General features: G+C 56.9%; 1 protein-coding gene across 2 annotated transcripts in view; it reads left to right on the top strand.

The window, feature by feature from the left end:
* The window catches only part of LOC114670339 (uncharacterized), a 76972-nt gene that overhangs the window by 46194 nt on the left and 15610 nt on the right, over nucleotides 1-15168 (top strand). For both annotated transcript variants that reach the window (XM_077949327.1, XM_077949326.1), the window contains exon 3: nucleotides 14827-14911. In XM_077949327.1, coding sequence (XP_077805453.1) covers nucleotides 14827-14911 — 85 coding nt within the window. The remainder of the gene's footprint in view (nucleotides 1-14826; nucleotides 14912-15168) is intronic.

Genomic DNA, 15168 nt, shown 5'->3' with positions numbered 1-15168 from the left:
ATCCTGGAATGAAAGATGGTCAAATTTCCTGATCATTAATTTATCGTTTTTGTTTTTTGTTTTTTTGGACAGGGTAGGGGGCAAGTAGCAGAAAAATCAATTAATTCACATAAGGAAACATTTTCGTTCTAAATTAATATTGCCACTGCAGTTACATTTATCTAGTATTTTTAACATGTATGGATAACACACTTTCCTGTGTATACCTTGGATACCTGGGACCATTGTATGTGATCAACTATCATCTTAGTTTTTTAGCTTGGCTAACACTTGACCCCTCCCTGCCACCTCAAAATCAGTAAAATGCTGTGGATTCTGCTTTTTAAAAAATCAGGCTAAAATCTCAGCATTCTCCATGGCTCCCAGTGCTTCTCGGCAGTTTTTTTTTTTTTTTTTTTTGAAGAAAGTACCACGCAAAGCACTTTTCACATCATCGCTTCTATATAAATTCCACTATAGACTGAAATTATACATTCTCGCAGCACAGATGGGCTGGTCTGTCATTACGGCTGCTGGGTACTTGTTGGAACACACAGCATATTTCAATTGTGGAGTCGACAATTTCGAAGAACTGGGGTCAAAATAAACAAGTTGCATTTGTGTATAGAAACAGACTTATTCAATGATCTTCTCATCCCCCTGGAAAGTTCGGCAGAGGAACAATCATCACCTTCATTAAACTTTAATTTAATTTTTGGTCTTCATCTTTTAAGACCCCACGTGCCCTGTGTGAAAGACCCATCAATGTTTTAACTAATTACCCATTTTTCTCTTGTGCTGCAACGTCAGCAGCGGGACACAAGATTTAAATTCAAACTCCTGGGTGTGGCTTTTAATATCTTTTGGCTGCAATTTTAACATCTTAATAATTTTATTATCTTTCTAATCTCTATAGGGAAGGTGTTAAATTTCTAACTGTTCTGTGTTGAGTTGCATATTATTTTGAGGCCTTTATGAAAAATCAGATGATGAATATTTAGGATGGTCTAAAGACACATTTAAATCCAAACACCATCCACAAAAAATCCAGCAGGTAAAATACGTAAAGTAGCCATAAACTTTAAAAAAAAAAAATTATCTCACCTAGATAGCGAAGTGCAGAATTTATTGGTTTGTATCAACCTCCTTGAGGGCAGAGCAGTTTTTACAGCCACAGTAATTTGCAAATGATGATAACTGTTTATTTTGCAAATATGCTCATATTATGATGTAATCAGTGGAGGCTTCTTTCTTTTCCCATATGTATAACTGTTTGCCTCTGTGTTTCTAAATTCTGAATTCAGGCTCTGCAGTTTCTCACCGGCTGAGACCACGTTCCCACGTTCCTGCCTCAGTGGCAGTGGCCGGGAGGAGGGAAGGGCGCACCCCCCTGTATTCCCTCCTGTGAGCTCCAGCCGCCACATCCATTTGTTCACAGAAGTACTTTGTTGTGGCTTATTTATTTGAAGGGATGGACCTGTTGGCGGAGATGTTAGCAAATAATAGGAAAAGTAAAAGTTGATGAAATTCGCCAGAGCTGCTTGGGAGCCAGCTCTGCTGTCTGGTAGTTTTAACGACGTCATCCCTTCCAATTCTGGTCTTTTAGCCTATTGACTTCCGCCCTCGTAGCAAGAGGAATATGGCCCTGGTCTGGGCGCTCTAAAAGATAAGGCAAAGTGAAACAGCCGCAGCTTTTGGGTCTCAGAGCCTCTTAGCAGCGGTGGGCGTGGCCATGGTGGTAATAGTAGCAATAGCACTCTGCTGCTCTTCACAGGCGCCCGCTGGGTGCGGTGGCTCCTGCATTCAGAAAAGCACCAACTCTGGGACCCAAGGTCTGGGTTCAGATTGAGTCGTCTTTGTTTCCGGGCCATGTTGATCGGGGGCAAGTCATTTCACCTCTCCAGCTTCATTTCCTTATCTGTAAAATGGAGGCAGTAAATGTCAACTTTCTGAACATATGGAAAGCTGGGTTCATGGTGAGCACCCCATAAATGCTATTGCTTCCTTGCCTGATTTCTGAGGCTCAGACTGTGCCTGCAAGGGGGCATTTTTATCACCTCCATTCCACCAGGGGAGGCAGCGAACCTCGGAGGGGCTAAGTGGGTTCCCCGAGGTTCAACCAGCTGATAAGGGTTTGGCCAGGACTTGAACCCAGCCCTGCCATCCTCCAAAGCCCATGTGCTGCCATAGCATTCACTGACGGGTGTTGCTGTACCTGTGCGTGTGGGGCCCCGGGTGTGGACAGCATGCCTGTACACAGAGGGGTGTGTGTGTAACGTTTGCACATGTGCACAGGTGTCCTCTTGTTTCTCCATTGCGTGAGGTTCCTGGTAGGTCGGCAGTTTCCAAAGAGGTGAACTGGTGTTTGGAGGTGCATTTGTTTGAGTGGGCCGTACAGTCCTCAGACCGCCCCTGGGGATGACTGGGCCTTGGGCTCTCCACTGCCCCAGGGATGCCTGTGTGAAGAAGGGTGTTTCTCCCCAGCCCAGGGCTAGCCAAAGCCGGCAGTGGGTGGACTGGGTATCCAGGCGTGGGCTTCTCGTAGGTGCTCAGCACTGCTGAGGGAGGCCCTGGCTGAGTGGCCTGCATGCTGGGCCTTGGCCAGACGCGCTGCTGCCTCCTTATGTGGACAGGCGGTTCTGGGCGCCGGCCATTTGCAGACTGGGAGGAGTGGATGTGAGGCCTGCAGGCCCTGGAGAGGAAATGGCGGCGTGGGCAGGCCCAGAACAGGACCGGGAAGGCGGGCCGAGGGAGGGAGCGGCCTGGAAGGCCTCTGTCGGCCGGTCAGCGTGGTAGCGGCCTTTCTCCAAGAAGCGGCCAGCTGGCCAGGCCTTCCCGGGCAGGTCTGTGTGTCTGCCCACATGCACACACGTGTAGCTGCGTGCCAGGGCACAGGGAGGTTTAGCAGCCTTATTTCCTAACAGGGAACATAGCAGGGCCTGGGGTTTGATGAGGCGGTGTAAACGCCCAGCACACCTTCAGACAAAAGAGACCGTGATAAAAACGATTCTTACTACAAGGCCCCGGCTTCTGTCTTTAAAATGGGGCTTCCAGCCTCTGCCTCAGTAGACGGCTGGAGGTACCACATGAGACCCTGGTCTGGGGAGCCCCTGGTCTGTGGAGACACTGGTTCGTTGGTGTTTCCCTTGCCGTGGCCTATAAGACGGGACAGGAGGCCCGGGCTCTGCAGTGGGCTCGTCTCAGCCCATTTCAAACCCTACCCACCGGCTTCCCAAGACCTTAACAGGATGGTATTACCCGGCACTCGCCCAGATGCCAGGGTGGCGCCGGGTGAGTGGCAGTTTCAGGTGGTCCTGGAGAAGGGTCCCGGCATCAGCTGATATGAGTCTCTGGGTTCCGGAGCTTCAAGGCGGGCTGGATTCAGGGTGTGGGCTGGGCCAGCCGTTCCGGCAAAACCCCAGAAGGAATCCACAGGAGGCGGGGACCGGGAAGGCAGCTGGGTTGCGCCAGTGCCTGTAAGGGAACCTCTGGCCCCATTTCCTGGGAGCCTGACCCCGCCCTAGGATTCCTGGAGTGGGTGTGCCCACGCTTCCGGCCCAGACGCGGGTGGAGGGATCCCACCCTGCCAGGCCTCCCGCCTGCGCGGCTTCTTTCAACTCGACGGGAGGACTCCTCCTGGGCCTGGTGCTTCGAGGTCCAGACAGCAGACGCTGGCGCCTGTGACCCCACAGCGAACGCCCTTCAGAGTCCGCGTGGCCGCATTTGGAAGCCTGGGCGGCGTGGAGACGGTGCCCTCAGCTCGAGATAGTAAGTTGCTCAATGCCTGCACCTGTGGAGACGCTCAGCACCTGGTGGGTGGGCCGCAGGGGGCTCGGGCCTCCATATTGGGTCTCCAGCACCAGGGGTGAGGTCTGTCCTGTGACGGACTCAAATGACTCAAACCCACTGGGCTCGGCCCGAGGTATCCGCGCTATGGAAGCAGCTTGCAAATGGGCTCTCCTGGGGCCAAGCAATGTGGCAGGCCACGCCGGCCCGCGGCGGCCACAGCCTCGGCCAGGTGCTGTGGAGGAAAAGATGAGGCCGCTGTGGCCGGGATGACGGGTGCCAGCAGGGCAGGAGCAGTGGGGAACTCTGGGTGGTAGAAATCCCCTGCCTTGGTCCAGGGGAGAAAGCTGGGGGCCACATTCGGCACCCCCAGGTCAGTGTTGGAGCTTGTTGGATGTTAGACTCAGCCCCACAGGGCAAGGGGTATTGAGCTTTGTTGAGCACCTACTAAGTGCCAGACCCCAGGCCAGGTGCTTTCCGTCCATTTTTATAAACATCCATTTTTAAATTTAATCTGCCAATTCTATTTCACTGCCACATCCATTTGGAGCCAGCATGTAGCAGTGCTGTTCTCAGGCCAGAATACGGAGTAAACAGGACAGACAGGGTCCCTGTCTGCGTGGAAGTTCCAGTCTCGTGACGTGTGGGTGCTAACGGTTTTCTATATGAGGAGGCCAAGGTTCAGGGAGCCTGAGGGATCTCCCCAGAGTCACGGGGCCAGCAGGTACCAGAGCCTTCTCCCTAACCCAGGTCCTCCCCACAACTGTGCCTGCACAGAACCACACAGGATCCCTGTTTATCTTCAGATCTTCAGCCTCTCTTGGATGCTAGTCTTGTCCGGTTCTCTCCAGATACCCAGCACTAGGAAGGACCATTCCGTCGGCTTGGAGTTCTTCTGCCCCAGGGAAAGCCGGAATTGTCCTGGGGGCATGGGTCACTCTGGCTCTGAGGCCCTGAGACCATTATGGCTGGGTGGCCATTGCGCTAGCATTCAGAGCGTGATGGTTTGGGCTGTACGGGGCTCCAGGGCACCCTGCCACTCGGGCTCTGTGCCCAGGCTGGTGTGCTGGCAGGTGCGAGACTGCACGCAGTGTGGCAGCAGGCGGTGGGAAGGAGGGAGCTGCGGTCGTCCTTGTTCTTGGTGTTCCTACGGCCCAGAGGTGGGAACCATATGAGACTGTACACCCAGACGCCATGTGCCAGACCAGGATGGGCTCACAAGACACCAGCCCTGCATGGGCAGATGGGGACCACGTCAGGTCAGGGGGCACAAGAACCTTCTGGAGACCCCACCCCATCCGTCAGCATGGTTCACACTCCTGGATGACCAGTCATCTCTGAGCGCTGTGGCACTCGTGGCCCTGAGTCCACGGCTCTTCTCGTGTTTCAGAGCAGTTCTGAGCTCACTTCATTCTGCAGAGCACTGGCTCAGAGAGGTTATGGAACCCGTCATGTGCCAGACCCCAGGATGGCCACGGGAAGAGGCCCGAGAATGCCATTGAGTGATGGGATCCAGCAGACCTGGTGGAGCACTGGGACCTTGGCCAGAGGGGCTGGAGCCCTAGACCCACATTCTAAGCCCTGCACTGCCTGCGCCTGGCCCACAGGCATGGCGGCCTCACTGAGAGGCAGGCTGCGTGTCCTCAGCAAACACAGGCACCAAACGGAGACCAGTCAGAGGCCAGTACCAGGTGGGGCTGAGAAGTTAGCTTGGAGCATCCTAGGAAGCCAGGAAGCCTTCCTGAGGTGGCAGCTCTGCAGCCCCCGGCTCCTTCCCAAAGCTGACCTCCAAGTGCAGCTGCAGGGCCCCTGCGTCCAGCCCTTGGGCCTGCCACATCCCAGGGCCCCACTGCCAGGCACCGCCCCGTGCCGGCCCTGTACAGGCCACATCTGCTGCAGCAGCCATGCCAGAGCTCCGCCTCCCGGGCTCCGTCCCCATGGAAACCACGGTGTGGGGGGGCGGGCTCCTGCTGCATTTGGCCCGCTGACTGGTTTCCATTAGAGCCGGCCTGCTTTCCTTGAGCTCTGCCCCTGCAGTTCAAGGCTTCCCCTGGGGGTTTCTTCCCACATTTACTGAGCACCAGCCGTTCCGTGCCAGGGAACCCAGCGGTCTGGGCCCTGCCCACCCTGGCCGACACCCACCAGCAGTGCCTGATGCCCAGCACCGTGGCTGCTCCCCTGTCCTTTCTTATTGAAGGCCAGCTGCGGCTGGGCCCTGGTGTTGTGGACTCAGCCCTGGATCTGAGTCAGGGCACTGGGCTCTCATCCTGGCTGGGCAGTAGAATCACTGGTGGGCCCTTGAATAAGCCCCTTCCTCTCTCTGAGCCTCAGTTTACCTATCTGTAAAATGAGAGCCTCTGTCTATGTCTTGAGTTCCTTGCAGTGCCGAGAAAGAAAGACAAAGAGAAAATGAAGCCACAGTACGCTGGTGTGCCGGGATCTCAGAACTGGGATTTTTGTTTGCTTTCAAAGAGGGTTTTATTTGAGGGAAGGAGTCATGGAATTTGACCAGAGGTGATTGTTTGAGGGGCCAAGAGCTAGCCAGAGCCCACGGACACTCAGCATGGAAGGCGCAGCCAGAAGCCCGGGCAGCGGTACCCACTAGCCCGCCTTGGCATCTGCTTAGCACCCAGTGACCTGTCTGTGAACACAGTGAGTGGAGGCAGGAAGCGTGCCTGCGCCGGAATCCAGAGGGCTCTGGAAAACTCCCCAAGAGGTTTCCGGAGGTCAGAAATGTGGGCAGAAAATGAGATCCAGCTTTTAAAAACCTGGCCGACTCATCCCCAGGGAGCCTAGGGAAGCCTGGGAAGGTGCCTCCACCACCACGTGGCTGAGTTGCAAGAAGAGCTCGCCGGGCCGGACCTGGGGGTGCCGGGCTGTTAGGGTCAGCAGCAAGGTGGCCCCAGCCCAGACTACGTCCCGGTGGTGTCTTCCTCCCCCGGCTCCTGGGAGTTGGGAGGCTCCAGCGGGGAGGTGATGATGGCGCTGGGGCCTTTTGCCTGGCCTGCCAGTGGCCAGCTTGGCTCTCCCCACGGGACCTCGCAGCTCCTGCTGCCTGGGGTGGTGGTGCGTGTTGGCCTCCCCTGGGCCCTGTGGGTGCTGGCGCTGGCCTGGGAACACGTTTCCAGCTCACAGACGAACAAAGCCTGGGAGGCGGGGGACCTTCTTGGCAGCAGGGAGTGAATGGCCCAGTGGGGTGAGCAACTTGCTTAGCCTCCCCCCAGCCTCAGTATCGTCATCTGTAAAATGGGGCTAGTAACCCTGACCTCCTGGTTAGGGTGAGAGTTCGACGAGACGAGAAGCGGGATCAGAGCTGGATAAATGGCAGGAGACAGCATCGGAACTGTGCCCACCCGGCATCCTTGTCATGAGCAAGAGCGACCACATGTCCCAGAGAGCCCAGCTCCATGATGGGAGAACAGGGCCAGGCTGACGGTGATCAGGCCCACCTGGAGTGGCTGCTGGCAGGCTCCAGGGTGACAGCCACCGTGCCCTGGTGGCTCAGGTAGCCTGAAAGTTGTCGTTTCTTCTTCCTCCATCTCAGCCAAGAGGCTGAGTCAATTCCCCACTCAGCTTCTGCCCCTGCCTCCTGCCCGAGGCCACCCGGCTTTGCTGACTGGTCCCAGTGATAGGGGACATTGTCACTGTGGCTCAAAGGGCAGGCTTGGTGGCATTTTCAGTTTTCTGTCCTGGGAAGGAATGAAACCTTGGTTCGAGTGACCGCATCTGGGTGGCCACAGCCTTTGCATCCCCTGCCTTTGCGTACCCCACCCCACCCTCCCGATAAAAGTAGGCCGAGGACATCAGCACAGAGCGGCTGCCGCGGTCCTGGCCAGGGCTTGATTTAGACATTCGGGGAGGCTGGGATAATGTAGGAAATGAAGGAAATTTCCCCAGGGAAAAGGGAAGAGAAGACAGAGGAGCTTAAGTGCCCACATGATTATTAAGCGTGGTTGGTGATTTACGGCCGGGCAGGCGGCTCCTGGTGGCTCCCTGCCCCCTCCCTCCCAGTGCCCTGTACCCTGGAGAGTGGCCATGGGGAAGATGGAGGCCACCAGGTGGGCCCAGCACCAGAGCTCCGCCTTAATCTCCTGGTTCTAGGCTCTTGGCAGTTCCTGGGCAGGTGGCACAGCACAGGGGACACAGCTCCTCCATGTGCTGGGCACTGACATCTGTCATCACGGCCACCTCACAGAACCCTGAAGGATCACCGGCCCTCTCTTACAGGCTAGGAAGTCCAGGTGTGAGAGGTCAAGCCTCGTGTGGCCCTCTAAACGGTGGAGCCTGAGCCAGTCTGGCCACCGGCCCAAACCCTAGGCCTTTCTACCACGGCCACGTTCAGCGGCCTTGGGTGGGAAGGGCTGGAGAGACCCTTGTCCCTCCTTAGAACAAGGGATGCAGGTGGAGTGGCAGTGGTGGTGGTCGCAAAGCAGGCCTCTGCCCATCCTGCCCTGTCTCCTGCCTTTCAGGGTGCCTGTCCTTCTCCTGGCGGAATTCCAGTCTCCTCTTCAGGGGACTCTTGAGACCCTCAACAGCCAGCCCTGACCCCCTCCATGGCCCCATCCTTGACCTCTCTAAACTATGGCCTAGTGTCACCTCCTCCTGGAAGCCCTCCCTGCTCTCCACTCACCCATTGCCCTGCTGTGGGCCCTGGGACCTAGTCATTGCCTGTCTGGGGACAGGGAAGTGTTCCTCTGGGAAACATTTTATGAGTGAATGAATCAGAAGAGAAAGCCATGACCTGCCTACCTGTGCTCAGTGCCACATCAGAAGCCACCAAGGTGTGGCATTGCCCCGGCAAGTTTATTTTTCCACGTCCACTAAGTAAGTTCCCCTTCAGGACTGATCCGAGAGGTTGTGAAGCCACACGTCATCAAAAACAGCATCTTTGCACTCAGTAGGCAGGCTGGTACAGCCTGTGGTGGGGGACCATTCCGCCAGCTGTGGGGTAAGGACGGCTGTGTGCGTCAGGCTACAGGGAAGCCGAGGTTACTGCTTGGGGGTTTCACTGGGGAACATTAACAAACAGAGGTGGCCCAGAAGGGTCATGGAGCCTTTTCTTCCTAGACTGCTGGGTATGGAAGGCAGGGACCCATTGACCCGTCAGGTGTCACTGGTGGGTGGTGATGCATTCTGTTAATTTAGGTCAGAGAATTTAGGTTCAGTTTACAGATTTCCTGCACAGTCCCTCGTCTGCATCATTGCTCACGAACATCCTCTTCCTCCAGGAAGCCCTCACACGCTGCTGGGCCCTCTCTCCTGGCCGCTTTTGGCAGCTGGGTCCTTGGCCAATCTGGTCCCTCCGGAAGGAACCGTCGCAGTCACCGTGGCCTTGTCTTTCCACGTTCCACCTTCTCAGGTGCAATGAACAAGGATGTAGATGCCACACACCCTCCTGGGGCCTGGCATCTTTGCCCAGAGGATCAGAGGCAGCTCGGGGAAGGCCTTTCAAGTGCGTGTTGGGGAGCTCACGGCTGGCCAGCGAGCAGGGCCTGGGTCCCACTCAGCTGTGGGATCTTGGACCAGCCCCTCCCCGGCTCTGAACCCCAGCTTCCCGCAATCTCTCTGACCCCCACTTCTGACAGATGATGGATCTCTAGAGGGTTCTGAGGGTCCAGGTGTGGAATGGCTGCCTCAGGCATGGAAACATTCCCGGGCTTCAACCCAGGATCCCACTTGGAGGACAGAAGAGAGATTTATTGCAGAGATGTTCATGCCTCTTTAAATGTGGAAAGCTCGACACACCAGCTGTGCTCCTGGGGTTGGGCGTTTGAACTGAGGGGTTGTGATAACGACCTGCTGGACTCTCGTGTGGCCGTTCACAATGAGAGAAGCCTCTGTGGGCGGGTGGAGGCAGCCCACGTCCACACGCACACGGGAGCCCCTGCGAGCCAGGGTGCCGAGTGCCGGGCCTGGCATGGGGTTGTCAGTGTTTGCTGCAGCGTTCTCTCTCTCAGTTTTCCAGAACTTTGTTGAATGAGCACCCATTCCTTTTGCAATGTGCAAAAAATGTTTAAGTTACAAAACTTATCATCTGGCCAGAGTGACACTAACCTGGCTAAATTATCGCAACATGTTCTCCCCCAAAAGAGAGACATTTGCAAATGCTCAGGAGGTCATGGGGCGGCAGCACCCATCTGCCAGGCACATTTTCTTTCCTCCATTTAAAAGGAGCAGAGCCGACTGAAGGGGAAGGAAGGGGTGTTCTGAAGATTTGGGCGCACAGGGGTGCTGCAAGGCCGCCTTCCCCCACATCTGGCATGGTTGATGAGAGCAACTTTGCTGCTGCTTCTGGGGCAGAATCCGTCCTTGTATAGCCTTGGGCGCGTGGTTAGAATGCTGCGAGTGTGATGTCTGGAAATAATACCTGTAAAGAAAGCAGGACTCAGTTCTCTCATCTAGAACCAGTGGCCTGTCGTTTTGCCATTACAGATACTAGCAGTGTTTGTGACAAACCCTCGTCAAACAGAAGCTCCCGGTGGGTGTGTGAATGGCCACGTGTCTGGCCGTGGCTTGCTTTTCCAGAACCAACTTGGTGGTTAGCAGTCGTTGCCAGCTGCCTCGTGTGAGCACCCACTGTGTGCCAGGCAAGCCGCTGGGAATTTCACGTCTGTTCATTTTCTCTTTCCTGTGGCGTCAGATCACAGAGTAGGTGTAAATAGTTGCCTTTAGGATACAAAGCTGGGGCTCAGAGAGGAGAGGCCGGCTTCTTGAAGACTGAAGAGCCTAGAAGATTCTGTGCAACCTGTGTGTGGCCCGAGAGCCCGTGCTTCTCCCAGGGGTGACAGCTCCACCACTAGATGCCATGTCCTTGGAGATTTGAACTCCCCCTGTGCCCTGACCCCACTAGCTGCCGTAGTAGCTGTCAGACGTCCCGACTGGAGCCATTTTGGCCCAAGAGAAGTGGCTGAGATGAGGATACAGCCCTGGTTTGTGCAAACTCAGGGACACTAGGGGACATGACTGCCTGCAACTTTGCCATGTGTTTTTGACCTCTGCCGACTGCAGGGTGTTTTTTTTGTTTTTTGTTTTGTTTTTTTTTTTTTTTTTTTTTTGAGACGGAGTCTCGCTCTGTCGCCCAAGCTGGAGTGCAGTGGCGCGATCCTGGCTCACTGCAAGCTCCGCCTCCTGGGTTCACGCCATTCTCCTGCCCCAGCCTCCCGAGTAGCTGGGACTACAGGCGCCCGCCACTGCGCCCGGCTCATTTTTTGTATTTTTAGTAGAGATGGGGTTTCACCGTGGTCTCGATCTCCTGACCTTGTGATCCCCCCGCCTCGGCCTCCCAAAGTGCTGGGATTACAGGCGTGAGCCACCGCGCCCGGCCTATTTTGTTTTGTTTTGTTTTTGAGACAGTCTCACTCTGTCGCCCAGGCTGGAATGTGGTGGCGTGATCTTGGCTCACTGTTACGGCTGCCTCCCAGGTTCAAGCAATTCTCCTGCCTCAGCGTCCTGAGTAGTTGGGATTACAGACATGCACCACCACGCCCGGCTAATTTTTATATTTTTAGTAGGGATGCGGTCGAACTCCCGACCTCAGGTGATACGCCCACCTTGGCCTCCCAAAGTGCTGGGATTATAGGCGTGAATCACTGTGCCTGGCCTGCTTGGGGTTCTTTGGAGGCCTTGGGCGTCTGACAGCGTTACCCAGGGCCGGATTTCAATCCTTTCCACAGCATCTTCACACATCAATTGAGGGGCGCTTGGTGTAACTGACCTGTGCATGGAGGATGTTTCTCCTACATGTGACCTTGGAGAGGAACCAAGTTCAGTGCTGAAGATAAGATGAGACTGAGTCCCTGGCTAGTCCTGGCCCCCGGACCTAGGCCCTGCAGCTTGGCCAACGTCGGGGTTCCTGCAGGGTGCTCAGAGCCTCCTGGGCTGCCTCCAGAAGTGTCTGCTCAGGTCCTGCTGGCCACATTTATTGCCACATCTCCCAGCCAGCCCCTGCAACCTCCTCCCAGGCCCCTCCTACCACAGGCCCAGACTACAGCTGGCAGTCAGTTGTACGAAAAGAGGCGGGGGAGGAATTTCTCCAGGCACTGGAGCCTGGAGTGACGTCTCCCATGTACTCAAAGCCCCCTGGGGGATTAGCAGCGGGTGCTGCCGTCCACTGAGTCCCACCATGCCCAGGCAAGGAACATTGTCTCTGACGTATGTGTAAATCCAAGAAGGTGGGTGTCATTGTCCCCATCTTACAGACAGGGAGACTGGGTCCCAGAAAGGCAAAGAAGCTTGTTCAGGGTGACCGGGGGCAGAGCTGAGATGGGAACAGACCCTGCGGATGGACCTAGGGGTGCTTGTGGGCAGGGGCAGGGAGGGGGCAGGGATGGGACTGGGGATCAGCCTCTGGGGCATTTTTCCCAGCCCAGTGTTGACTCTAACAGGTTTAGCACCAGCCTCAGTGGGCCACGATCTGTGAAAATGGCCTAAGCTGGCCCTGTGCTGCAAGTAAGCACACCTTGGGGTGTGGGCTCAGAGGGGGGACAGCCTTGGGAGGCTCAGGCAGCCCCCAGGGAGCAGGGCATTTTCAGATTTTTAAAAGTCTCCGTGGGCAGGTAATGCAGCATTTGTCCAACTCAAGAACCCAGTGACGAAAACCAGGCAGAGAGGAAGGGAGGTTGCTGGGGTGAGTGGTGGTGGGCAGACTGCGGGAGCTGGTGCTGCTCGATGGGGCTCCTGTGTCTCCAAGGGGGGGAGCTGAAGCTCCCAGGACCACACCTGCCCCAAAGCTGGTGCCCACTCACCTGTGAGGTTAGAAATCCCACACACCTCTGGCACATCCAGGGCAGACGGGAGGTGGGCTGTAGGGCTGCCCACTGTCTCTCTCCACTTGCCACTGGGGGAACGGGCTTGTCCCATCTCCCCTCCCCTCCCTTGGCTCCTGTAAGCTGGAAGTCTGACGTCTGATGCTAATCTGGGTTTGAGATACATTAAATTAGGCTAGCTACAAAAAAGTAGGCCTCTGCGGCTGGGCCTGCCCGGGTGGCAGCCCTGTGAACCTGAGCAGGGCATGCCATGCCAGCCCCCATGCTGTTTGGGGAGCTCCAGTCTGTGGTACTTTTCCTGGGGGGCCCCAGAACTCCTGTCCTGTCTGCTCCAGGTGAGGGCATTGGGGTGACGCCAGCCCAGGGTAGCAGGTGAGGGTGGGTCACGTGGGATTCCTTAACCAGCTTGCAGGGGGGCATCTCCGTGGGTGGCAGGCAGGGGGACCCAGGGTTATTAGAGTGGATATCAGGGCACGCAGGGCCCCAGGGTGGGGGCTTTTATTTTGGCCCAGGCTGCTGGTGGGAGAGTGGAGAGGGAGCCCCAGCCATCCCGATGATGGGCTCTGTGGCCTCAGCGCAGCCTCCTAAGGGTTAGGACAGCATATGCAGCACAGTGCCTCCTGCAGGCTCTGTCCAAGAGGCAGGAGCAGTGGGCCTGCACCAACTTCCCCTTGCTGTCTACCACCTGCAGCTTCTGTGGGACCCCGGACCCCTCCCAGCCCTCAGTGGGCATGGAGATTGTCACCGTGGACCTGTTCCCATTTTCAGAGATGGGCTGATTGTGGCACAGCCTCTGTGGGATGGGAAGAGGGTCGGGGTGGGGGTGCTGGCTGCAGGCTCTGCCCAGCGTGTGGCCAAGCACATCTGTGGGATGCCACCAGCAGGTCTCCCAGCCTCGGAAGCCTCATGAAACCAACTCGAGGCCGGGAGTGTTGCTGAGAAGACGCCCCCTTAGCTCGTTAGCGGTGACCGGGGCGACTCCTGGCCCTACCCCGTCCCTGACCCAGCACCACTTACTCTCAGCTGTCAAAGAGGAGAGTTGCCCCAGTCCTCAGGTGACACGGTTTCAGGGCGGCCACACTAGGCCACCCAGCCGGCCAAGCATTCTTGCAACCCGGGGTCCATAGGAGCTGGGAAGCCTGGGTCTGGGGAGGGTTCCAGGAAGCGTGAGAGAGAAAACAGTCGCCGGGGGCCTCAGTGCCCGAGGTGTGCAGCCGTACAGGGCTGTGCAGCGCCCTCCTGCCTCAGGACCTGGACCCTACCTTCCTCCTACCCCCACTCAGGGCTCAGCACCCCACCTGAGTCTGGCCTGAGGCCCAGCAGAACCCCAGCCATGGTGCATCAGACTTGGCCTGGGTTTGCCCTCAAATCCTCACCAATGGCAAGTGGTGCCCGCCTGCCAGCCTGAGTTGAGGCAGGATGGGGAGGGTACGGAGCGGGCCTCTGGGTCACCCCAGGCGAATGCCAGCTGCTGGGCCTTGGTGTTCTCCTGCAGTCAGTCTTAGGGTGTCTCCCTCCGTGGCTCACAGTGACCACTTGAGTCACCTCTTGGGAAAGAACCAAAGTCCTATTTGGACCTTGTAAGTCCCAGATATTGGGTATCATTCCAGGAGTGATGGGGGATAAGTGGGGCACTTCCCAGCATCCCGGGTGCCAGGCACTATGTGCCGTACCCAGGGACAAAGCCACATAAGACATGGTCCCTGCTGTGGAGCTACCAGGCCTGGGGAGATGTGGGCATTGCAAGTATCTGTGAGCTGATTTCAAGGGACCCCCAGTTTACTGCTAGAGCTAGGGAGATCCCTGACTCAGGAGGGCTCCCTGGAGGAGGTGACCTAAAGAATGGATAGGAATGGGGCCTTTGATGGTGGGAGAACACTCCAGCCCTCGGAACAGTGGGTGCCAAGGCAGGGCTGAGCGAGGGGGGCAGGGGCTTCTTTGAGCACTGAGGTGGAGAGACGGCGCTCCGCTGTGAGCCAGCACCCTGAGCCCCACTGGCCCCTCCTCTGCGGACCCTAGAGGACACCCAGGTCCACAGTTGGCTGTGCAAGAGCCAGTGGGTGGGGTTTGCTTTTGGGCGTGCGCATCAGGCAGGAGCAGAGGCAAAGACAGAGGCCGTCCTCACAGCCCTTTGCCTCCCAGGAAAGTTCATCTCAGGGCTCGCTGGGTTGGGCCCACCTGCAGGAGGTTGTGAAGGATCCTTGAGGGGTGGAGGGAGGGGCCACCTTCACTCCCTCCCCAGTCTTCAGCCACCAGACCTCCTGAAGTGACTTCCTGGTCTCCTTGTGTCTTGCAGAACGTGGCCCCGTCCCAGAGCACCACCCGAGACATCAGGAGCACATCGCGGGCTTGGGAAGACCCTCCGGGACCTCACGGCCCAGGTAGCTGCATCTTTCCCCTCAGCCTGGGCGGGAAGGGACTCACTCCAGTCACAGGCAGCCTGGAGATGGGTGATCTGGCGGAGAAGGGGAAACCCCGGCACCAGCCCGGCTCCCAGGCCTACCTTGCAGCCCGGTCTGCCCTGCCCAGGATCCTCGAGGAGCTCAGCCTGACCCTGACAGCTAGAAGAGACCCCACTCCAGGCCTGGGAGTGAGGGATTAGAACAAAGGGTCCCTGGCCTACTATGTGACCACTGCC

The sequence above is a fragment of the Macaca mulatta genome, chromosome 10 (assembly GCF_049350105.2).
Source record: "Macaca mulatta isolate MMU2019108-1 chromosome 10, T2T-MMU8v2.0, whole genome shotgun sequence".
NCBI lineage: Eukaryota > Metazoa > Chordata > Mammalia > Primates > Cercopithecidae > Macaca > Macaca mulatta.
Note: the sequence above shows the minus strand (reverse complement) of the source record. Positions and strands in the feature narration are given on the sequence as shown.